We start from the raw sequence: 25,895 nt of genomic DNA, 5'->3' as shown, positions 1-25,895 counted from the left end.
GTCTACGACAGAATGTATTACTTTGTATGTTGTCACAACAAAGTACTTTTACTCAAATACCTTGTTGAGGTACTTCCTCAAAGTATTTCCATTTCCTGTTACTTGATACTTCTTTTGCATCTCCGGGGCAAATACTGTTTTTAGTCTTCTACGTTTAAACTATTTTATTAAATATTTTGAGGATACAGATTGAGGTACATAATACAATATGGATTAATGCCATTAGTGCAAGACATCAATGGAAGATTGGTGTTAATTTGCAGGAGACTTTTACTGACAGAATCAGAGTTTGCTCGGCTGCTAAAGGCAAATACATTATAGCCAAAGCTCAACTTATTGAAGACTGGTTCAATTGGTGAGTCCAGGTTGCTCACTAAGGAATAGGTACATATGTATAAGCACGACCATTTAGATTCAGAAAATGCTTCTTTCATTGTCAAAATGAGCAAAACCTAGAATGGAAATCTGTCTTTCCAGAAAAGTACAAACAGAACAACTCTTCAGGGGCCTTGGAGCTCTGCATGGTGTGAAATATCATATAGGGATTTGCATATTGCCAAGGGGACAGTGATGTTCCAGCGACTCCCAGAGGAGCTCAACCCCATGAGGAGAGGCAGAGTCCTTGAGGCCGACTTTTACCTCTCTCTACACTGGGACCTGCTATGTGTGTGTGGGCGATCCATAAAGTTATTCTTAAGAAGTTATTAGTCATTTTAGTCCAGGGTAAACTTTTACCTGGGGAAAAAAGCCTTGTTGATGAGGGGGAATCTGTGTGTGGCTATAACCTCACATACCTGTGTGGGATGTTAGCCGCAGGTCCAACAAGCTCCTCCAGAAACAAAGTCCTCAGATCAGCATCAGACACCTGGGGGAGACATGATATTACATCCAGATTATTGAGTCACATGGGGCATGTAGAGCAATTATTATTCATTAGTCATGGACATGAGGAGATTATCAACTTGAAGCATCGTTTAGACCATGGAGGCAAACGACAAGCTCTTCATTTCAGTTTGAGACTATAAAAACAATTAATGCAAGAAAGAAAAGTCTGCTTTCCTTTTTCAAAACTGCACAGAAATATAATAAATAAAAGATGACAAAATCAAACTAAAATTACATTTGAAATATGATTACTCTAATGACTTTGACTGTCCTGTTCGGGGATTTAAAAAAGATGGTTTTGACGCAATAGTGACACAGGAAGTCAGTCGCTCTGAAAGAAGGCCATTGAATTGAAGAGAGAGTTGAGTTAATAGATAAAAGAGTACATACTTAAACACACAGAGACTACTGTTCATTTTGAGATACTGAACCACTCTTTGTGTTTCTTTGTGACTGAACGTTGGTTAGTGGAGGAGGGGAGGAAAATATAGGTCACAATTATTGTTCTGAGCGGTCAATTCATATTGTGACTGTACAAAAATAGAAGCATACGAAATAAATCGAGGTAAGAAAAGGTAAACAATTACAGTGACCCAGCTTTGTATGACTATAAGGACTGTTATAGATGAACAAATGAAAGGAGGTGTGGAGAGCGAGTGAATGGGAAGTACAGAGAGAAGAGAAGCAGTCAGAAACGCAGAAAGAGAGGCGGGGGGCTTGAGAGAGAGACCCAGCAGTACTGGTGAAATATCGGCCACTCTATTGCTGTGGTGACAGGGGTCACTCTGGGAAAAGGAAATCAATGCGGAGAGCGATGACTCACAGGTCAACACAGTCCTGTGTGTGTGTGTGTGTGTGTGCTTTAAATATTAGCGTGTGTGTTTCAATTATGAATATGCTAGTGTTAAGTAATGGTATGTGTGCACATTTGAGTTTACTTGAATACAGAGTATGGGGTAGTGGACCAGTGACCGAAATACAAACACAAAGAGATGCATCTGAAAAGAGGAGCAGATGGAAAGTTGAAATTCATCTTATATATGTTGTGTGAAGATAGCCTTTAATGCATGATGCAGAAAGACCGGCTACCTTGATATCTGATGTGTGAATACCTTGATTATTTGGTGTACCTTTGGGCTTAAATACATGTTCCCCAACCAATATACAAAAACACAGTCAAACAAACACCCACCAGATTTTCTCCCCAATCACAAAGCATTCATATTCCAATGCAGCTGCAAAGTGACAGCGAGAAGACCTGGCACACGCAGAGGTCAGCGGCTAATTAGGTAGGCTGTTTGGGCGTTCAAATGTGTGTGTGTGTGTGTGTGTCTGTGTCTGTGTCTGTGTACGCGTGCCTTATATACCCTTGGGTTAGCAGGAGTTACGACCTGCTTACATTATTAAGGTGAGTAGTGGGCTGTGTTGTGTATGCCTAAACAGCCAGTCCATTCATTACCGATGCAATCCCCTAAGTACATGAATAAGCACAGGGCCTACTCTGCCGCTCTGAACTGTAAAGGAGACAAAATATTGGTGTGATGCAGAGCGCTTTAGATAAATCAGAAACAGGAGCAAATTAATAATAAGGGAATAAAAAAACATTAGCTGATTAAGTATGTATGGCGGAGTGGCGGCTGTAATTTACAGGCAGCTGGGTGGAGTGTCCGGAATAAGGTCTCATTACGGATCACAGTGTGTGTGTGTGTGTGTGTGTGTGTGTGTGTGTGTGTGTGTGTGTGTGTGTGTGTGTGTGTGTGTGTGTGTGTGTGTGTGTATGTGTGTGTGTGTGTGTGTGTGTGTGTGTGTCCATCCCGCTAGTAATCAGTCACCAGTGGTCTCCGCTTTATGAAAAGGCCTGCAATCTATGATAATGAGCCCTGTGAAGGTTATGACCACAGTAAACTCATTTGTTAGAGGGAGGGCTTTAGGGCGTGTGTGTGTGGGGTGTGTTCGTGTGTGTGTGTGTGTGTGTGTTTTGGTGGTGAGTAAATATACCAATAAAAGTATAACCTGTCATTTTCCACAAGGGGCGTCTCGATCAAAACAACAAAAGCTTTTTACAGTAAGCCATATTATCCACAGAGGTCTCCTCCTATCTATAGCAAACAGACCTGGTGACTTAAACCAGTAAAAAAACAATAAGTAAAGCAGTATCATTTTAAAATCTATCTTTCTCCACTGGAATTAAACGTCTAGTCGAATAAAGATCAAGATCTGGAATGTGAATTGTAAAAACATGTCCATCAAAGGAAAGGGGACACATTGCTTTTTTGTTTTGAGACATTTCACTACATATTTTATGCTTAATTTAATGTTCAAATTCAGCTGTGTGTGAGAGAAACAGAGGACCTTACATGGATGTTGCATCACATCACTTAGTTTTCTCACTTAGTTGTAAAGACAAACAGAGCAGGCGTACGCACTTAAGTCTTATTAAAGGTGCCCAGGCTATAACACTTCCAAATCACATGTTACTATTTAGTACAGAATGTAAGGAACTGGAATATAGTCAAACTTTTCCTGTCACTACAGATCCGTTCAGAGAATGGAGGAAAGACAGCAGTAGTGGCAGAGCAACACCAGTAAGAGAAATTGAAGACTGGTAATATTAGCAGTGGAAATGCAAGCAGTACTTTCACTGTATGAAAGAAAAAGGGAAACAAATGCATTACAGCAACAGTCATCCACAGATCGTCGTGAATTACTGTTTTTTTTCTTTTGTTTCCAGCCTCCAACCTCGTCAAATTCTCTCGTCTCCTCCTGTCTCATCGACTTGCCCCTCACCCACGCCTCTTCTTCTCCCTGTTTTTTTATTTATTTTTTGCTCTTCCCCACCTCACTTTTGCTTTTCTTGTTTCTTTTCTATCTGAAAACAGCCCCTCCATTTACGCAATCATTCCATTTCTCTACTCCCTTCCATTCCTTTTGTCTGGAGCTAGGTCAACTGAAAGCAACAGAGGAGAAAAAACAAAAGCAGGAACATGTGTGCGTGAGTCACCAGATCACAACAGAGAGCGAGGAATATAAAGAAAGACTAAGATAATGCGACTCGTGGTGATGGTGACTAGAAGTAACACGCCAGCGTCTCGTTCTACTATGTCAAGAGATGCATGCTTATAGTGAGCGTGTACTAAAAATGTGGACTTTAATTTTGTCCAGAGTGAGCTTGATGCAAGTGTAAAGTGATGCAACTATGATGATAGCCTGCAGGAAAAACACACTACGATCTAGTGCCTTATGTACAGCTTTTCTCTTTCATATGGAAAATATACTGTAAAGGCACGAACAATAACAACGTACCATCCATACACAGACCATTTTATTCAGTTTTGTATTCCACATTTTCTCGGTTTCCATTGAAATGTTATACAAACATATATTGTCCTGTCTGGAAATCTGCAGAGTTGTGTTGTGTGTTGATTGTAAAAGGGTTCAAGTGGAAACAAAGTCCATTAAATAAACCTCTCTTATAACCTTGTGAGGGAATATACCTAACCCACAATGACAGGTGTCTGCCTGGTGTAGAGAATATGCAAAACGTTTGCATGATAACCTTTTTTATGAACGTAACCTCTTGTCTATTGAAGAAACTAATGGTTTGCAAGTTAATTCTGCAAGATATCGCCCCAAATGCTAAGAATTAGCATGGACTGTAGCGGGCGGCAAATAAAGATTCTTTTTATCAGCACAAAATGCAAAGCGTTAGCATAACCTGTATCAGTGGGGGGGCAAATAACTATTATTTTTATTAGCAAAGATTAATGTGGAAAGCCGAGTGGAGGCAATCCTGGCCGAGACTCTGAATCATCATCCGAGTCATCAATCGTACATAAATCTTTTATCAAAATATACAATTATGGAAATGTACCGTTGTTAAATATAATTTCTAGCAATAGCAAATCGTTCCCTCCAAACACAGTAGGTGCGTTTGATTTTGTGTCTTACTATAATAGTTCTGTCCATTAAACTTTGGTCTCAAAATCAAAGTGAATTAGCATGCAGGTTAGGGAGTCGCAGGCATCCGGGTGTATCAGATGGACTAGTTACAGACCCATCCTGTGGCTGATATATTAACAAAGGTTTACAAGGGCAGAGCACTACATATGTAAGTTTGGCCTTATGGCTGACCTTACAATGCACTTAGTATCCTGTACAGGGAGTAATGCTGCAGCCACTCCTACAAGCCATTTATTCCAGCTAACGACCGTCAAGCACTCATAAATCAGCATTAGGAACCTCTTTCGCCCTCTCTCTCTCTCTCTCTCGTTTAGTTCCCCCTCTCCGTGGCTCCCTCCTTTCCTCGGATATTTTCTGTCTCTTTCTCTCATGCTTTCTTGTCTTCGCCCTTGTCCACTTATTTGTACATTTTACCATCCTTAAAATTGCTACTCCTATCATCCCATTAACTTCTTCTTTGTGTTTGAACCCCTTTCACCTTTTTTGTTTAAATCCCATTCTCTCTTCTTATAACTGGTTCCTCTATTTCGGTCCGTCCCTTTTTCTCTGTCCCTCCAGTCCCTTCTTCTATTGGACGAAAAAAACCTTAGAAGCACTTACATCTGGCTTTTGTCTTCAGTAAGACAGGTTTCAATCCATTCAATCAAATGAGTCTGCAGCAGTTACAGGTATGAATGGCTCCAGCTCATTATCAAAGCTCATAATTAAAAGGGATTTGGACAATTACTACAATTTATTAACTTCCAATTAAAATAATCTTCTAACAGGAACCAGACTCTAGGAAAGAATGGTTATTTTAAAACTCCAAAAATACAACTAACGACTGTAAGTGCTTTCTAATATTTACTCACCCTGGGCTCCCATGAATTTCTGATACACCAGAACAAAACTGAATGTCTAACTAGTTTACTGGCAATGGAAAAATAGTCAACAGCAAATATCAGCAGTTTTTCCTGTGTTGAAAAACCTGAATTTGCGCTCCAGTTTTGGCTTAAAAATGTGTATTTGTCTCGCTTTCCTCCCCTTTGCTCCTCGCCTTCTTTTCCCACTGTTCCTGATGTTTATGTATTGCTCTTTTTACTTCCTGCCATCCATCCTTCCTCACCCTCTCCTTCAGAATTTCCTCCCCCTGCAGATAGAGACGGCATCCCTGAGATGTCTAACCCGGTATTGGCACCTCTATTGATTTTAATTAAGCTAATTAGTTCATTATTTGAAGGATCAAACAGGGGCATCCATTACTGCATAGGGAGAGACTGGGGAATGGGGGGGACTGGGAAGAGTGGGGGCAGAGAAGTTAATATGGTAATGAAGGCGATCAATTATCACTCACAGCAAAGTCATTAACAACAGCATTAGCATAGTCAACCATCGCAACCCCCTGACCTCCCCCGCTCTCTCAATTCTCACTCTCACACCCGCTCTGCCCCAAGCAATGGTATATATATGTGTGTGTGCGTTTTTCAGTGTGTGAGGGACGGGGGGGGGAGGTTAAGGTCACAGAGTTCAGAGACTGTTTTTAATGCAGACCTGAATTGAGTTTGCAGTGCACCTTCCCTCATTGACTTGATCCAGGCCCTCACTTCTACACAGGGTCAGCCACGTTTGGAGCAACTGGCTTCTTGCATTACACCCAAAGGCTTGCCAGCTATATTCTAAATCGCTTTTAGCCAATTAAATATATCAATAATGCTGTTAGAACTTAACTTACTGAGAAAATACTACATATTTTAATCCACTTCAAGACACTTGTACTGGCCTATGATGCTGTGAAGGGATCAGGCCTACTGATCAGAAAATAATTAAACCATACACTCCAGCACGTGCACCAACCGGCTCCCCACTACCTCACAGAGGGACTACGGTTCCCCTGAACAATATCACGACTTTTGGCTATGCTGGTTTCAAAATGTTGGAACGAGCAGACTGAAAGCCCATCTGGATCCACTGCAGCTTGGCAGAAAAAAAGGATCTCTTGTGTAGTTAGCATTTAGAAAGGTGTGGCTTATTTTGAAGCAGATGCAAAAGCACCCAAAGGTTTGGCTTTCTGTACCTGCAGGATTCTTTTGAGTTTGAGTCTGTCTCTTCCTGCCTAAATGCACTTATTAGAAGTCGCTGAATGAAAAGTAGTTGATCTCAATGCATCTGGATGATGTGTGGTTGAGAACTGAATCAATTCAAAAGTTGTGGTTATCCTTAAAGAAGGCTGTTTTTGTAATTTCCATTAAAGTTCTCATCCAACAGCTACGCCATAAGTTACTTGTTTTTTTATGTACTGTGCGTTGTTGAAATGGCTCTTAAGAGAGCTTCTATGGAGGGTTTCTCCCATGACAGGAAAAATGATGTCCTCATTAGCATGGATTAAGTCATGAGGGCAATTTTCTCATTTGGTTCCGGAGCATTTTTATAGCCCCTGTTCTGTGGTTTATGGGCAATGTCATAAATAGTCACTTTGTGAATCACACAAAAAATTGGAGACTCTCATCACAGCTGGAGGTTTTCCCGACTTTCAGTTGGCAAATTTATAGTCGACACTTGTTATAAGCCATTTGCTTCTTCTCTGATACAAATAAGACAAAATAAATGAGGTTTTAGTTGTTAGCCCTGTTTTTTAATAAGGAGAAGAGCTAACAAGCATAGAAAATGGGACACGTTCAATTTGCAAGAAGCACACGTCTCCAGACTGAAAAATGTGTTTACTGACATGTTTAAATATTCCTGGTATGGTAATCATTTGAAAATTGTGTGGGAATGGTGAGATGTCAGGATGAGTGGATCAAAGACAAGGCCAGTGATCCCAAATGATCCCTACTGATCTGTTCTGATCTACACTGATCCCCCTCAGGCCTCCACAGTCCCCCACACTGCCCCGCAGGCCAGAGGCTAAACTCTGGGAATTAAGAAATCTACCCAATAGACACACAGACTGCACATAATGTGCACACACAAACAAAATGTGCAAAAAAGCCAGGATACAAAAACGGATGTAAAAAAGATACCTGAGCAAAGATGTAAAGGACCCGATGATAAAAGGAAGCTCTGGACTAAAGAGTTAAACCTACACTACAGACTGAGCCATGGTATTAACATTTCCCTATTTTATATGTCTCAGAACGAGAGTGCTTTATTCATCTTCCCACTCATTGAAAACCACAATCTGGCCAACAAAAGTGTCCTCAAGCACGATACTGAACCCTTGCCAGTAAGTTGTTCTGTAGCTGCCCCTGTGCCTTTGACCTCCCTGGAAGTGGAAAAAACATCACTATAGAGATCAATGGAAGTGCCAATTTTATTGCATTATATTATTACTAATCCTTAAGATGCCATAATGACCAACAAGAGTTTAAAGCAGAGGACTGAAGGAAACTTCTTTGAGGAACTCCTCAGTGCTCATAATAATCTTTTTATTGTAACCGAATGACACAAAGAAAGTTTTCCATCATTTTTCATTGGCTGGAAAATCTGCCAGCTATGGAAACTGATACTGGAAAGAGCACCGCAAGGACTGGGAGTCTACTTCCTAACACTAATACAGATTCTCTGAGTGCTGTTTTAGAGTCTATCTGCAACTGGAACAACTTTTTATGATTCTTAATATAATCCATAAATACCTGCGTCAATGAATACACTACAGGATGACTTTACATTCACTGCAATGAATACCCAAGGAAAGTTTGGACCCGAGTGAAGCTGGTGCGGTTTCTCAAGGAAGGACAGTAAATTCAAAACCTTTGATCCTATAACTTCCATATTGAACTAAACATATGCATACTGAAAGCATTTCCTGCAACCACAGGTTAACATAGACATTGCGTATATTCTCAAAGTACTACTAAATTCAGGGTTATAAACTATTCAGCGAACAACATGATGCTACATCTGTCCTTGGATGGATGACAAATAGTCAACAGGCTAATTGCAACAGTCTAGAACAGAGAACACAAGCCTTGGATTTCATGATATTATGACCACAAAACAAACTCTGTTTAGTGTCCATTACAGTTCAAGCCTATTGTGCATCAACAAGACCATACACTACGATTCAATCAGACGTTAGCCAAGCTCCTATTACAGAGCCCATTGCATCGTTTACATGGTGGAACGGTCCATAAGTAGCTCTAAATGCTCTTCATTTGATTGGATTTCACATTACGGACATCAGAGCAGAAACACACTGTTGTCCCCTGGCTATCCTAATAGACTGTTGAGTGAAGGAGTCCATTTATTTGTATTTGTTTACCAATCTAGACCCTGAAAACATACAAAGTAACCAAAACAGACAGTGAGAGCATCGTTTAAGACGGGTGCAAATGGAGATTCAAAAGCTCAGAACATGGGTCGATAGCACAGCAACACCTCCCTCACACTGTGTCTTTTTGGCGGCTAAACGAAGCTGTTGTCACAAACAAAAACCAAAATGAACAAAAGGAGTCGACTGAGAGAATGTCATTTAATCAATTTCCACATTTTTCCTCCAACTCTTTAGCTGTATTTTCTTCTGCCAGAGAGCTAAATAAATTGGTCAAGTGCCTACAATTCAATTACTGTGAACACAAGTGAAAACTCATAAAGGTCTTTGACCATTCTCAACAGTAGATACGCGTGTATTGTTATATAGTTTGCAGGAAAATATTGTACAGACTATTCAGGGAAGAACCAAAGAAAACACTATGGAAGAGAAACCAAGGATTTGTTTTCTGTTTTGATAAAGCAATTTCTCATTGAAGAAAATAAAAATTGAGAACGATGAAAGTTAAAAATGGACAGCTTTCAATGTTGAGCAGTGCAAAGCGTTATATTACCTGGGCCTTTGTGACGGTGCAGGGAGCACACAAAGCAAGCCCCCTGACCTTCTCCATAATAGCAGATAAGCACTTTGATGGATAAAAGGCCATCATTATTTTTCTGTGTTCAAAATTCACTCAGAGGGGGGAATATTGAATGAAGCCTGGGCCTAACTAAAATATAACAATACCTTAAGGCCACTACATCAAGTGGTGATGTCTATACAGACCTGCCTTCTGTTGATGCAATCTTGGACTAAAGAATACATTCGGTAGAGCATTTCTGCACTCAGCTTCCGAACCTACACTCTTCTCAGAATTAATAACAATGCATGGTTTCCTCCAGAAAAGAACCACAAACATGAGGAATAATACGAGCGTTTGCATGACTCCTTTTTCAGTACATGCAGACCCTGCACCTCGTCCTTAATGCGTTTCTATATCGCCAATATTCTGTATACTGACATTGTTCTGTATAAACAAGGAGGGATTTTCATGGTCTTAACTGTTAACCACAGTCAGGGTCTGATCTCTGCTGATTTAATTCTCTAAAGTCAAAGATGCTTCAGCCTCGAGAAGTGCACACAAAGGGATGATCTTGGAGACAAATACCGCAGCATAGAAAAGAAAGCCATGAGCTATTGTTCCGTTTTAAACTCGCTCCGTTGTTCTGTCTCTTTTGAATTAATCCTGCCATGTTTATGCATGTTTGGTATTTGTATTTAGATGGCGTTTATGATTAGGAATTCATCCTTTTGAGATCTGCTGCTTCACTTATTCACCAAATATGTGGCATTTATTTGTATAAAATCCCAAGGATAAAAGTTGGGGTTGCAAATAAATTTATGCTGTTAAACTTTCAAAGGATTCATCTTTCTTGTACTTTTTCTTTATGCTTGCACATTTTTGTGCTCTTGATTAATATTGGCACACACAAGAGGGGTCGTGGTATCATCAGGTTGTAGAGTTTGGATTAGATTTGAATTGTTTTAGGTTGTAGTATTTTTATGGTTTTATTTCATTGAGAAATATTTGCCAGAAAAAAAGTCAGGGTCTCAATATATGATAGAGAGACACACATAATGTTAAAGAAATGTAATATGTATAGTTTACTTTGTGGCATGTTTTATCCAAGATACCCTGCATGTAATTCATTCAGACAGATCATCCTAAAGACAAACATGTGTCAAGGAAATAAAAAGAATGTAAACAGAACTATCAAAGACAAACACTCCTGAATTCACACACATTTCTAAAAACATTTCTAAAAGCTTACATTCAGAATGGGATCAGAGGTGTGGAGCTTCACTCCCCAACAGGAAACCTTGTCCTCCTTCTGCAGATCCTCAATGGTCTCAAGCAGCACCTGGTTCTGGTCTGTCAGGTCATTCACATAAGACCACAGGAAATTCACTTTCTTCTGCAGGAATAACAGCACAGAGGGATCAAACGTTGGTTAATATGCTGTGTTTAAACAAGCTGACAGTAGTACTAAGCAGCTTTTATTGAGTCAAACCCGTGACAAGCTGGAAGAGCATAAACACTTAATTTGGACATCAACAATTATTACAGCATGGGTAACTCTGTCAGGAACAAAAGCCCACAGTTTTGAGCATTCTTCTAGGTCAGTCTTTTATATATATATCTGTAAAAACCCTAAATATTCATACAGAATAAAAGGGAATGCTTCTTAAATTCAGAATTATTTTGCCTCAGAGGAGCCCCCGCACATCTGTGTTCATAAACGTCTGTCCCCTAAAGCCAAAGAAGTCAACAAGCATCTTTGTACCGTCCCCTGATGCATTATATAACACTGATGTTTCGCTTCAGGGAGAGTTACACACCTTAGTTTGTCTTTAGATAAGTTTGCCTTAAGACATTCATATATTCTATTTCTTAAAGTTACCAGAGCTGAGGTTGCTGCTGGAGTTTGGTGTTGCTTTTGCTCAAAAACAGTATACTGATACTCTTAACTGGTAGTGTTAACACTTTATCTAAAAAATGTGTGGACTATATTTCCATTTGTGTTGAGTGAGGTGGGTTGTTTTGTCTCTGGCCTATTTATTCTTTTTAGATATATTTAGTCAAAGCTGAGCTAGCATAGCGTGGTTTAAGTTCTGTTTAGCTTGACCTTTTCTGTGGGCTAAAAATGTTGTTATATACTTTATACATTTGTTTCGTAAGACTCCTTAAGCAAGCTTCATCCCTCATAACATTCACTTACCTATAGCATAAGAAAACATACTTTATATGAATTGTTTGATTGGCAGGCTGTTCGGAAACATCATAAACCTACAATGGGTTCATGGATGAATGGGCTTTGTGTTTTCAATGGACAAGCTTTGTGATTAATTGTCCATATCAACCTTTAGGACTTGGAAGCTCCTGGGTTCTAAACATGTAACCTTGTTAAGCGGGCCCGCGACTGGGGCCGACTGACCGAAACCCATCTCCGAAACCTTGTTACACTTCCTTTGATGCACAGCCCGGCTCACACAGGCTACATTCTGTCGCTAAATGATGTCACATGACAATCCTGATGATTAGAAACCTCTCGTTTTTAAATACGAGTGTGGATCTGTGTTCCTGATCTCTGCCGCTCAGATGGAAACATAATGCAATTTGCCACCTGTTACAAGTGCTGCGGCTTTATGAAAGCACCCCTGCGCTTCCTCCTGTCATTTGTCTGACAGGACAGAGGTCATCTTCTGATGGCCAAGTCACAGTGGACAGGATGCGCTTTGATTTGTATTGGATGGATGATAACCTAATGACAATAGATGTTGGCAGAAAATACACTTCCTGTAGAGACTTCAAGGCTGAATGGGGTCCTCAATGATTTGAAATGTATGCTGTTGACTGCACAAACAAATAAAATCTAGGGTCCAAAACCCTGGAAACTTACCTTAGGAAACTGAAGATGTTCAAGACACAATATCACTATGGGGTCAATATTTGTTCATGTCCTGGAGACATTTTTATTTTAGTGTCTTCACCTTGATGGGAACAGACAACTAGTTTATCGCTAAGAATATGCATTCAATATGGAGTACTTTTTTTTAATGTCATACTATGAGCACGTGTGTCACGAGAAACATAAATGGCAGTGGTGGGATTCGAACCCACGCCTCCAGAGAGACTGGAGCCTAAATCCAGCGCCTTAGACCGCTCGGCCACACTACCTATGAGACGTTACGTAGACGCTCTATGTTTCACGTATATACTCACCTGCTGCCGTTCCTCTTTGTTTAAAGTGGAGTCCAGCTCGAGACATCTCAATCTCTGCACGTGGAGTCCCTTGAACTCGTTGACAAGCTGTTTAATGTTGTTTGGGTCGTGGATGGAATCTTCCAGCTCCTCTTCCAGGGGAGGTGGCAGGTTCAAATTATCACTTTCATGTCCCAAAAGCTTAAAGGTTTCACCTGACTCCGGTGAAGTTGTATTTTTGCTCATGGTAGTGTGAGTTTTAAGCATGGCTCCAATAAAGAACTTGCACTTTTAAAGCTAACTAGCTAACACTCTTTATCACTGCTTGCCACGCTTGCTTCAAACTTTGCTCATATTTATAGTTTACATTGTCTGACAACTGTGACGCAAACTGAAACAAGTATGTGCATTATATAAAGAGGGCATGTACGACATTATATGTGTTGTTTTATGTGAATTACCTTGACTTCACCAAAAACTCGGTCTCTATCAGCGGTTACTACAACGGAGGACTTCAACAGATTTATCTCCACTCACTCTGAGGCTCCCTGCTGCAGTTTGCCGCTGCCGTGGCGCTGTGCGATCTGATTGGCTTATTTCTATCATTTGGCTTCAAAGTACTGACGTTCCTCCACACTATTGGTGGGTTTCCGTTAAGGGGCGGGTTATACATCCACAACCCGGAAATACACATTGTTTTCGTCTAATCAGTGAGGACTGAGTTGAGTTCGCCCTTGCACTGAAAAGAAATGGGTAAATACAGATCTGTTGTTTTGCTTTGCGATCTTTACAGTCCGGATACTATTCCTGAATACCCTGTTATTTCTACGGAAAGTTCAAATGCAGCATATCTGCTTTCTTTAAACGATGCAAAGACTCGTCGTTTTAATATGACCGCCTCCTCGTTGCTTTCTGCTGTCAGTGTCGTGTCTGTTAAAAAATATCTGTTTCATTTTCCCTGCATGTTTCATTAAAAATCAAATCGATTGTCGATGTCTATCAATGAGTGCATAGCTTCAAACGAGGCAATATTGTGAATTAGTATTCATCGCGAGCCACATCCAGGTTTATTTACACAACTGCAACTTTAGATGGTAACCTTGTGAGTGTGTTTTCCTTCAAGAGTATGTTATACTGCTCTGCACATAATTCCATTATTCCTCTAAATAATCAGTGCTAGAGATCCAACCTTCCACATTAAAATTCAAGGCAAAGTTGATCTTATTGATTTTCAAGAGACTTCTCTTCATTTCTCTCATCCCAATCATCACTCCTCTACCCTTATCTGTCTCTTGGCTATATCTCTCCTTTCCACTGGCTTTGACTGCACTGCTCTTGCACACTCTGCCAAAACCTAATCCCTACTGTGATTATCACATAATGCTTTTGCCTTATTATCAAAATGGAGCAGATTTGGGTTTTGTTGTTGGTAAAGACTGATGGGCATGGACTTAAAAAATTAAGAGACAATGTCCTGATGAGGGGGGAATGTGGAGCGGCTGATTGCATGAGGTTGGAGTATAGACGTGTGTCTCTGGGGCTAAACACTTAGTGTAATGAGTGTGTTTTTAAGAGAGTCGCTGAAGTTAAATTGGGCTGTGATTTCACTCTGGGGTTATAAGGTCATTTTATAGGCTACAGATGAAGTCAAGTGATAAATGGAAGGGGGTTATCTGTGTGTTTTTTGTAAATTATTCCAACCTTGATGGATTAGCTTTATAGTGTTAGCCACACTTTCTTGAACATACACTACAAACATTATGGTAGTATTTTTTTCTGACCAACAGTGCACACAGTTGTATTTCTGCTAAATCACACAGCTGTTACGTAAGGACAATGTTCTCTGATCATCCAGCGTGCTCAATTCATTCCACTAAATTATATACATTATATACAGTGTCTGTAAGTGTCACAGTATGTTTTTATCATAGTTGTGTACATTGCCAGAAGGCCCTTTAAAAAAAAAAAGGGAAATCAAGGAAATAAACATAATGGTATTACATGTTGGCATGTCATTAGGGGTTCCACTTTCAGCAGCAATCCAATTCCTAAAAGGGATGGAAAGATGCATATCAATGAGGAATTCCTTAAAGTAGCATCTCTACAGTGTGCTATGACTGGCGTTGTGCCTGTTAAAGTCGAATGTTCCCTTCCACTCACTTTTTAATTGTTGAACAGATGAAAAAAAACGACAAATGCTTTCATGCATAAAGCAGAATCTAAGAGATGTGCTGATCAAATATTCCTCAGTACAACACGTTTTATTTGCATGAGGTGAGGCCACAGTGCTCTCTCTGTAAGAAAGACACAGCTTCAGTTGGCTCATTTATTAGCTGTTCCCCTTTTTCTTCCGCGTTCATTGTGCCTCTCTGCCCTCTAAATGTTTCATTACTTTTTAAGTTGTTTTTCGCAAACCCCTGTACTTATTACTCATACAGCCCTAGCATACTCAACCTTCCTACTCATGAAATCAATTAATTCTCTTAAATAATTTACCTCCGGAGCAAACCAGATTAAGCAGAGAACATTTTTTTTTCCCACGTCAGACGTGCTATTCTAACTGATGTGTATTTTTTTGTGTTCAGGCATTAACTTGGCCCTCACCCCATGGCTCGGAGTAGTCTTGGGTGATTACAAAAAGGGGAGAGCCTTGATAAAGCATTAGTGTGTAACGCACACACATACACACAGCCTGAAGACCCCTCTGTGCATTTGCACACATTCATTTTTCATGAAACAGACTCATAACAATTAGTCTGGTTACCGCCTGGGTAATCTTAGCGTCCCCGTAATGCCTGTGGTCTGCAGTATGACATCACTCTCTTAAAAGTTCTTAATCTGACATTCTCATCCGTTTTCATAGTGAGGACATTAGAAGGCCGTGGCTCATAGGCCTGCACTCGTTCCTGGCGAAAGAAGGGCAATAAAGTGAGGGAGCGGGAGAGAAGGGGAAAAAATGACACGGGGTGCTCAGAGAAATAGGTTTTATTCACCAGAGCTCTTACACAAATTAATTTACATGAGCGACAGAAGAAAATGTAAAGTTGTAATTCAGCATGCTTTGCCAATGCATAGCCCATTTCTCGCTACAAGCATCATAGAACGCCAAGAGAACGTTTATGCATTATTTCAGTAAATATATAATGCTAACAACCATAGCTAAGTGCTCAGGAATTTGAGCCCTGCACCACGCCAGGAGCTAAATCGAGACTTTGGGACGCATAGTTTCCAAATGGCATGGACTGATAGCCTCGTGAGCAGCTTCAGAGCCCTGCAGTAAAAGACCCCAGAGATATGGCACCTCCCCAGCATCCCTCAGTCTTTAGTCCCCTGCCCTAAACACCCTCATCCCCTCCCTAGACACCAAAGCCAAGGTCAAGAAGAAAGTGCAGCCTTCCTCTTTCTATAGGCTATTCCCTGGATGCACCTCAGTGTGGCTGTGCTTTAGGAAGGTTCCCTCCTCCTTTATTGTGACCGTCAGTCTCAAGGTCAGCTCAGAGACAGAGAGGTCTCTGCTTATCAGTTTTCCCCTCTCTCATTTTTTCACCTTAGCTATCATTTCCCCTAGTTTTTCCCTCCAGTGTATCAGTAGACTGTAGCTCAGAGGTTTCTTGCAGCATTTTAGTTAGTCATTATCTTTCCATCTTTTTGTTAGCTGTCATTACCGCTCGCTGTCTAATTTCGAGGCACTCGGTGCAGCTGTGAGGCTTCCGTCTGATGCTCCGTACGCTTTTGTTTCCTCGCCTCTCCTTCCTCACACTGGTCATAGCCCCTTTCGCCTTGAGGCGGTGTTGCTGTGTGTTCCCTGTTAGATTGGATATTGTTGTTGTTGTTGGCTGTAAGCTACGGCAGTCAGCCTTGAGTCAGTGTGCTATCTTTGTCAGAACAAGATGCACGGGCTAAGGGAACAAGGAGAGAAAAAACTCTCTCTTCGACCTGAATCAAAAATACCTTTTAATATTCCCAGGAAGATGGTGTTTTTATACAGCTTTATACAGCTTTGACAGAAAAGCAAGGTCCAAAAATCAAGACCCTAGATTTTCGGTTGATTTTTAGTGAATTCTTTCCAAAAGAGGGCATTTTGTCTCTGGTTGGCTCACCCACAAGAGAAGTATCGAGTCTATGTATCACTTCAGGTGAATTCATCAGAGAAAGAGTCAGTCCTTCTGTATCTGCCTGTAGCCTACATTTTGTGCCATATGTTTGTCCTCTATCACACACCGTGGTCTGTAAACACTGGCATTGACTTTGACTTTTGACTATTACATAAGGAACATGGATTTCCAGCTGTCCACGGTAAAAGTGCTGTAAATTCAAATGCTTAATTTTTATAGGCAGCTCGGCATTGACTGAAGTGTCTGTTTGTTATATATTTGGCAAGTGCTGCAAGTCTGAAGGGAAGCTGTCAATAGCAATCCCAGCTATTGATATGGCAGTGGGCAGGAGATGTTACTTGGCCCCCGACTCCGGCATCCCTCTGATCCCTCTACATCATAATTACATTAATATTGACAGACCCTTGACAATAGTCACATTACTATTGATAGGTGGCTGTCAATACCGTGTTTCCCCAAATAAAACATATTCATTCATAACTTGTAAACTGCTCGATAAAAGGCTTTGAAAAGGATATTGGACCCGGCCGGGTTTGCTCTCCAGAGGGCTGCTGCTGTGATGGGGATTTCCACCACCTGCCTATGTGTGTGTGTGTGTGTGTGTGTGTGTGTGTGTGTGTGTGTGTGTAACCATGGCCTGAGATTATTTTGGCTATGTATTAATGCTCTGCATAGATCAAGGCTACCCATGACATACAAACACAGTCACACACACACACATACACACACAGGCACATAATCTGCACATTTTCTCCCATCAAGGAGAAACTTTCAGATTAAACTAAACAAATGGAGTGTGTTTATTGAGTATCCACATTCAGACTACCTCCACTTTTTTTTTTTTTAAACCCAAACTCCACTTCCGTCACAGGCGAGGTTCTAGTCACTAAACATGGCAGCATTTCAAATGCAGCTCAATGAATTTGTCACACCTGCTTACTTCAGCGTGAATTCACTCTTTTTTCATTCATTTGCTAATTCTAACTTAGTTGGATGGTGTATCCTGGCTCTATTGAAACATCATGAATACACAGATGGTCCTGCGCGCCACAATAAACCTGAGCATTGCCACCGCATATAAGAATGTTTTTTTTACCTCCTCGAGAAACGTCTAAAGTGACCATCATCTCCCTCTCTTTTCTGTCAAAACTGCCATATTTACCCGGCTGAAATCTCTTTTAAAGCCTCGTGACAAATCCTGTTCAGTGAGACACAAAAGCCACTGTCAGAAAAGGCCTCTCTGTCTCCCTCTCTCTCTCTCTCTGGGCCTTTTGCTCTGTCTCTCCCTGCGTTAGTTAGTCTCCCACTTCTTAAGCGTTTCATTTGAGGAAAGGGCAGATAAAACTGGGGGAACTGTGAGCACTTTTCTAAATGTATGCAGCGCAAAATAGCCCAGACGTCACAATGGTGGGATCCCATATGGAGTCGACTCTAGGGGGAGGAAAATTGTTCCACATTTGGCAGATGTTTACGGTGTACCAGAGACTGTGCCGTTAGCCTAATCCCTAGTGATGTGATTTGTACACACACCCCTATCTCCAGAGGGAGCAGGCACCAAGAGCCCCTGGGCTTCGCCTCCTGCGTGTGTGTTTCTATGTGTGAGTGTGTGTGTGTGTGTGTGCTTTGGATTGTGTGTGTTTATACACTGGAGAGAGCCGTCTAAGACCCCCTGCTCCTCTGCATTGCACAGCTCAAAGGTTGCATTAAGGACGGGTTTTACATGTGAAAAGTGATTTCCGTTCCTATGTATAAAGAAAAATAACCCTCCTAACAGGATGGGCCTCACCTCCGGGCCTCATTCCTCCAACAACCCAGTTGTCCTTTTAATAGTTTTGCCTCTGTATATATTTTGCTCATGACCCTGACTTTAATAGATCCAGTAGTAAGTATTAAATACAGTTTTAAAGTATTTAAATATGTTAAGTCATGGGACATTTATGTACTTGAACTTATTTGCAGTTTGAGGGGAATTTCAAGGCTGTAGTTTTTTATCAATTTGTTAATTAATGTTGTGTTGGTTGTCATTGGGATAGCTTTTTACTCCTTTGTTAAATCCTGTCTGATAAATTGTGAGAGTGCCCTTCAAAGGAAAGCCATCAAAAAGATCTGAATTTTTGGACATGATGAGTTAACTCCTAATTGTGAAAATCCTGAAAACCACAATTAACATTTATCTTTATTGCCAGCAGGTTTGGAAAGCGAGGATGACCAAAAAAGGACAGTTAAAAGCTCTAGTCCAGGAAGTGATGTCGACCCGCAGACCCCAGTGCTGCGCATCAGCCAGCTGGATGCCCTTGAACTAGACACAGCCTTAGAGCAGCTGGTATGGACCCAGTTCTTCCAGTGCTTCCACTACTGCCGCCCGGGCCTGCTCACTCCGCTGGAGCCAGAACTGAGGGCTCTGCTCCATTTGCTCCTGTGGAGGTTCACACTCTATTCTAACAGTACCACTGTGGGTCCAGTCTCTGCTGAGCCTGCGCTACCACAACACACTCTCTAAGTCTCAGCGTTACAGACCCTTGTCTCGCAGGCAGAAGCTGGGCCTGGCGCTGCTCACTGCGGGGCCACGCTGGCTGCAGGATCGCTCCTACAGCCTGCTTCAGTGCCTGAGTTCAGCAGCGTCTGCAGTAGACAGCGGCTTACTCCAAAAGGGTCTCCGCAACTGCCTGACCATCGTTTCTAGCATCACACAGATTGCAAGTCTCATTAACTTCCTGGTGTTCCTAAGGAAAGGTCGCCATCCCGTCCTGGCTGAAAGGATTGTGGGAGCTCAGGCGGCCTTCAGCAAGCCTAACGTGGTCCGGGACGTAACGTACCAGTACATGAACCGTGAGCTGCTGTGGCACGGCTTTGCAGAGTTCCTAATCTTCCTGTTACCACTGATCAATACAAGGAAACTGAAAGCAAAGGTGTTCTCGATGGTTTCAGGGGGAGAAAGCGCAGAAAGGAAGGGAGGCACAGAAGAGCAAGGGGTGTGGAAAGAGTGTGGACTGTGCGGAGAGTGGCCGACCATGCCCCATACAGTGGGCTGCCGACATGTCTTCTGCTACTACTGCATCAAAAGCCACAGCATTGCAGACGCCGACCTCACCTGCCCCAAATGTGGCGCAGAAGCAGGGCAGCCCGAGCCGGTGAAGATGGAGGTGGAGATGGTTGCCATGTGAAGAAGCTGTCAGGACGGATTTGTAATAATTAAAATGCTGATTGAATGAAATGACTCATGACTAACTGTACGATTATGTAAATGTTTCTTAAAGTGCCACCATGCATTGAATGATTATTATTCAAGAATATTTTGTAAAGTATATTAAAACATGGAAAAAGAGGTCTTTGGGAAAATCACGAGGTGTACATGAATGCGTTTATGACTGGACTTCAGTCTTCATGATGTCAGTGTCTTTCCTGAACACACACAGACCTGCTGTGTTTAATGTATGTGTGCATATATTGACAATCCTCGGGCCCTAACGTTTCTCCAGCTGGACTTCGGACAGAACTATTTGTCTTTGGCGCACTGAACAGACTGCAGAGAACCACACAGAGCATATATTTGATGAGGGAACGTGTTGATTTATGCTCCAAATTGGCTGTGTGTTAGCACGTGTGTGTGTATGTGTAATGTGTGTGTGTGTGTGTGTGTTTGTTGAAATGGGAATATTTGTTCTGATGAAAAATGCAGAAAGTCAGCTGAATAAATAATGGGAGGAATTTCTGATGCCTCTCATCATGGCCAAATTAGCATTTGTTGTGTATTTTGTGCCTAAATTGTATTTCAACATCATTAAAATTGATAGAGTGCTACCTCTTGGGTGTTTGTTTAGTTAAGTGGAGGGGAGAGAGATGAGGGAAAGTTATAACAATCAGCACACTTCTCTCTAGACAGGCCCGGTCGTTCTAACTCCCATTATCCGTTTTCACAGCACCCCAACATGCTCAAGATCAAGGGGGCAGCCGGGGGCTTGGATTGACTCTCTATCACACACACACACACACACACACACACACACACACACACACACACACACACACACACACACACTTGACAGCCAGCCTCTCTTTTCCCTTGGCCTTTCTCTCTTTTGCTGCCTTTCCATCTCTCTCCCTCTGTAATCTCCAGGGCCCTCGCCCCTATAAGACTGTAGTAAACTGTACCAAAACCCTGGCAGTCGTCTCCTTCCTCGCAGGCGAATTACTCTCTAATCCCTGTAATGAGTCCAAAGATGCTTATTTATGCTGGAGTTAACCTCCACCAGTGAGCCCAGCCCCAGGGCCAAACGCACCCCAGCTGAGTGAAGCCTTTCCTGGGCTGAAAAGAGAGGAGCCGGATGGGGTAGGGGGCTACCTCCCACCTCCTCTTCCCTCCCCCCTACCTCCCTTCTCCCGCTCTGATCACTAGGGCTTAATTGCTGATTGCCGAGACGATCAATCGGAACTGCAGGCGTGATAGAAAGCCTATTGCGCAGAGCTGGTCTCTGATCAACCGCCTCAGACAGACGTACACACATTTGCACTCAGATGAGGTTAATGTTTCTGTTGATTGGAGAAGATAGCATTACATATTTGTCCTCATGAGGGGCATGAATGCCTTGAAGAATATTGGGAAGGTGTACTGCCAGAGCTGATGTTGAAATATTTATGAAACTGACCGATGTGATCTTTATTTCTCCCAGAACTTCCGCAGGATTTTAGAGCAAATGTGCTGTATTATATGTCCTTGGCTGTAATGCAAGGCCAAAATTTATGAATTGCACGGTTTAAAGCGCATAGAAGTATTGAAAAAGCCCCTTGTTTGATTAAAAGAAAATGTACACCTTGAAGGGGGGGGGGGGGGTATAATCCTATGATGATTGGTTTGACATGATCTAAAGAACATCGGGCTCATCGTACGGATACTCGGAGGTCCTGTCACATCAAGGACATTCTAACTAATGAATCTTACAGCAATGCATACAGAGCAAGAGTCGGGGAAGGCTATTTGTCAATATTTTATGCCCTACATTACATTAATGTACGGCGAGGGATGCATATATGATCAACGTAATGCCGCTGGGACATGTCATTGTCTTAACATTCAGGCAGACTTACAATCCAAACCTTTTTGCAGATATTACTCCAACTGAAGTCCCCCAATCCCCAGGAAAAGATAAGAAGAAACAGTGCATTACAGTCTATTAATTGAGAAGGGCCATGGATTGAATTAGTTGGAACTTGGAACAGGGCTCTGGACTTAAGGAAGGTAGCTAGGGCTCCGTTAAGCCTATCTGTCTTTGGATCTTTTCTAATTCACAGGCTCCGTGTGGAGAAGAAAAAGAGGAAGAAGCCCAGATTCCCAGCGGCTATGCAAAGCAATCTGCCCATTCACACGCAGCCATTTAGGGAGCAAATTGGCCCTGTGCCCCCTCTGACGAAGGTTTTAAGAGAAAGGGAATTAGGGTGTTGAATCCCTAACTAGATCTCCTTCTTTGATGAGCCTCTTTATCCGTCTGTCCCTCATCTCCATTCCTTTGATGTGAGGCGTTGATTTTCCTGATTAAATAGTTTTAAAGTAAAAAGCTCTTCTCTTGGCTCCGTAATACCGGGTACTTTACTATACCTATTGTAGGTTAGTTTGTGTGCATGCTTGCCGAATGGTCCATCTGTGGTATTCTTTAATTGGAACAGAGCCCCTGGCCTGCAGATGATGATAATAAGGATAGTACAATAGCTTTGATTCGTACATGCATATTTTTCTCCCAGAAAGAATGTTATGATTTAAGCTTATGCCTAGCTTTTACCTCTTTATTTGAAATGATTTGAAAGGACTATGAAAGCCCTATACATCGCTAATGAAATTAAAGAGTGAAAACACCTATGCTTTTTCACAAAATTCCATTTCTGATTCTTCTGCTCACGGTGTAAGCGTTCACCTACTTTCCAACAGGTAAGGGAATTCCACCCCTCTTGTGATGGGGAGATTTCTCCAACAACTGACATCCCTTTCAAAGGGCAAATGACATTATTTTCATGCCAAGAAAAGATGAAACAAAACATTTATTTGTTGACACCTCAGAGGATTTCTGACACCTGTATGTGTTTTTCTTGTGGCATGTCCAATATGTCAATAGGTTTTGCGAGCATCTCTCATATTTCATCTATTCAATAAAAGACATGCCAAACATAAAACACCAAAATTCCTCCAAGGTAGTGAAATCCTAGGTGTGCTCGAGTTCAGGGCTGCAGCCGCTGCAGGTACCTGTGATGAGAGCTCTTTCAACACCTGCCGGGCTTTGGATACCACCGGGCCCAATTATCTAAGTCTGCCTCCTCTTCTTAACCACCTCTTCAGTCTAACAGGTCAGGGGGACAATCAATCACTCCTAAAATAAGGAAGTAATTTCCTGAGCTTTTATCGTGGTGCTGAGGTTTTGTCTGGTTGCATTTCACACCTTCAGAGAAGATGGAGCAGCGCTGGTTTGGGAATATACAGAATTTGGCCTTTCCTTCTTTGTTCTCAAGACCCAGGATAAGTTGGATTCTATATAGGTTCTATATGTTCACCTCAATATGTGCAGTTAGAAAGAACAAATACAAAGATCAAGGAACAAGTCCTGCATCTTATGATACACGTCAATAAAGGTTATGCTGCTAAAAAAGTTGAGATGTAGGCTGTATCCTCCTCCACATCAGAAACAAAGGTGGCCTGTAAGCATGCAAACAGGCAGAGATGTGAAGGGGAGACTCAGAGAAACTTGGTGATATATATCTTGCTAAACTATATCTATCTTTTTATGTATCCTTAATTATTAAAAACAATGTATCTGGTGGAAAACTTAATCAACCACTGTAATTACAAAACAAAGTATATTTATAACAATTAAAGTCTTTAAAACGTACGACTCACGCTCATCAACATCATAGCCCAAACGAATCGTGGCTGGAAAGAAGTGGGGAAATATGCAAAACTGATCCATATTTCACTATCCAGAAGTGAATGAAACAAGATAGCACTGACCAAAACCAACGACTAATTGTAAGCACCACAAAATGGTGAAATTATCCTCCATTATGGCATCAAATTATCGTACAAGATGTATGCTTATCACACAACTGGCAATGCTGTTCTAAAATAAACGAACAAGTGAGGTTACTGAACCAAATATCTCACATCAAATAAAAATAAGCCCAAACACACACCAGCAGAGCGTTTTACATTTCACATCCTCTTACACTAACACAGGGCTAAAGAGATGGAAGCAAACTTTACCCGACCTGTCCTCTGATTGGACGAGCTATGGACAGGAGCAAAGCGAGGGGATTGGACAAACGACCAGAGGGCATCATGGGGGATTATACACAGGTGTGTTATGGTGTGCCTGGGGTAAGATCTGCCAAAGCCAAGCCTGTTGTGTGTGAGTGTGTGCATCCTCTCGTCAGTATGTGTGTTTAGCCATCTCAGTTCTCTCCCTACTGATGTCGAGAACAGACTAAATGAGCAATAGTCTGCACACATCCCTCCAGATGTCCCAGTGAATTTCCTGTGGCTTAAGGCGCCAGCTGAGCGCTTTGAAAGTTTTGATAACTTCTACAAATGTGATTGAACCTCTGCTTGTTCAGGAATGTGGTGCAGGACACAATGAGCTTAGTCCTATTTCCCCTCAAAGAGATGAGAAAAGGAGGCATGCGTGTGTACCGGTACACCTTTTAGTACATCTAGTCTTACGCACTGTTATGAGGGTGGAAGAGAAAGATGTGCGGTTTACAATCTGAGAAATGAAAATGCTTTTGAAGTTGCACCATTTTAGTCCATTTACTGAAATATTTACGGTTATTAAAATCTTTATAAGATGCACATCTGAGTATTTTATTTGGCAGTTTTAATATGCAAAGATTAGATGCAAAAAATAATATATGCAATATTCTTCTATTTCTTTTTGTACCTACAATCTGGTGAATGTATGTCCACTTTTACATTGTAAAAGCTCAGGCTATAAACCAATTTACATAACATATATTGTTATTGAGGGGGAATGCCTCTGATCATCGTGCAATCAACCAGAAGTTGTCTGCAAGAACAGAGGAAGAGTAGCTTTATTCCCCAGCATCTGTCAATCAATGACACTACAAGGCCCTAAATCCTCACAAGCAACCAAATACAAGCACAAGCACAAGCACATGTAAAGTGACATGAATATCTGATAATGTGCTAACAATCCGATTCAAATTCATGGAGAAAACCTAATATTTCAAATCTAACAGCCAAGTCACGGACATGTATGTTAGGATGTAAAACAGAAGCACAATAATGGCCTTGGATGGAAAAACATTTCAATAAAGCAGCCTCGCGTAGGCATAGAGAGAAGCCTCCACCCTTCATGTAAAAATACTATGGAGGTAAAGGTAACAAGAGGAATTCTAAATAACATGTGGCTGCAACACACCAAACAATGAGAACAGCAGGCAGTAAGAGCCTAACCCTATTAACTATGAGGCTGCTGGGTAATGACAATGTATTTGTGCATTTCAGCATCTTGGAATCTCCGGCTTTCCGGGGGAAGGAAGAAATATCATTTTTGTGGTTGCCATGGATACCCGTGTGTGAAGGTTTTGCTGCGAGTCTCGACTCCTCTAGGAGATCAGTGAACCGCATGTGTCAACCGGCATTAACCTGCTCAGTCCAACAGATGCACGGAGACACACATGCACAAGAAAGAATAATAAACACACACAAACATGCACGTGAACCTTCTCATCTCCACACAGAGCGCCACACCAACCCTAAACACACAAACACACAGCTGTAAACGTTGTCAGAGCTGAGTGAACACAGAGCCGTACCCCCAAGAAAAAAACTTTGATTATAACGTTGTTCTGGATGAGGTCTAAACCTCCACTGTAGAGCTGGAGCTCTCCAAACAGACAGTGATGCAGGAATGAGTCCTAAAAGCCTTTACAGTTTACCACTTTC

General features: G+C 41.6%; 2 protein-coding genes and 1 non-coding gene across 3 annotated transcripts in view; 1 reads left to right on the top strand and 2 right to left on the bottom strand.

Annotated features, from left to right (window-relative positions):
* Window positions 1-13,242, bottom strand: part of LOC134884195 (trichohyalin-like) — an 85,663-nt gene extending 72,421 nt beyond the window's left edge. Inside the window, exons 1-3 of the mRNA XM_063912901.1 lie at window positions 12,858-13,242; window positions 10,906-11,049; window positions 795-865 (exon numbers count right to left, since the gene is read on the bottom strand). Coding sequence (XP_063768971.1) covers window positions 795-865; window positions 10,906-11,049; window positions 12,858-13,103 — 461 coding nt within the window. The 5' untranslated portion in view covers window positions 13,104-13,242. The remainder of the gene's footprint in view (window positions 1-794; window positions 866-10,905; window positions 11,050-12,857) is intronic.
* On the bottom strand, window positions 12,731-12,812 carry trnal-uag (transfer RNA leucine (anticodon UAG)). Its single transcript has one exon. It is a non-coding gene; the product is annotated as a tRNA-Leu (tRNA).
* A 246-nt stretch (window positions 13,243-13,488) lies between the features above and the next one.
* pex2 (peroxisomal biogenesis factor 2) lies at window positions 13,489-20,765 on the top strand. Its single transcript, XM_063912304.1, is given in 3 exon segments — window positions 13,489-13,589; window positions 19,141-19,409; window positions 19,411-20,765. Coding segments are annotated over 3 exon segments (978 nt in total). The 5' UTR covers window positions 13,489-13,585; the 3' UTR covers window positions 20,116-20,765.
* The last annotated feature ends 5,130 nt before the right edge of the window (window positions 20,766-25,895 follow it).

The sequence above is a fragment of the Eleginops maclovinus genome, chromosome 21 (assembly GCF_036324505.1).
Source record: "Eleginops maclovinus isolate JMC-PN-2008 ecotype Puerto Natales chromosome 21, JC_Emac_rtc_rv5, whole genome shotgun sequence".
Classification (NCBI taxonomy): Eukaryota; Metazoa; Chordata; class Actinopteri; order Perciformes; family Eleginopidae; genus Eleginops; species Eleginops maclovinus.
The sequence above is the reverse complement of the archived record's forward strand: the minus strand, read 5'-3'. Positions and strand labels throughout refer to the sequence as shown.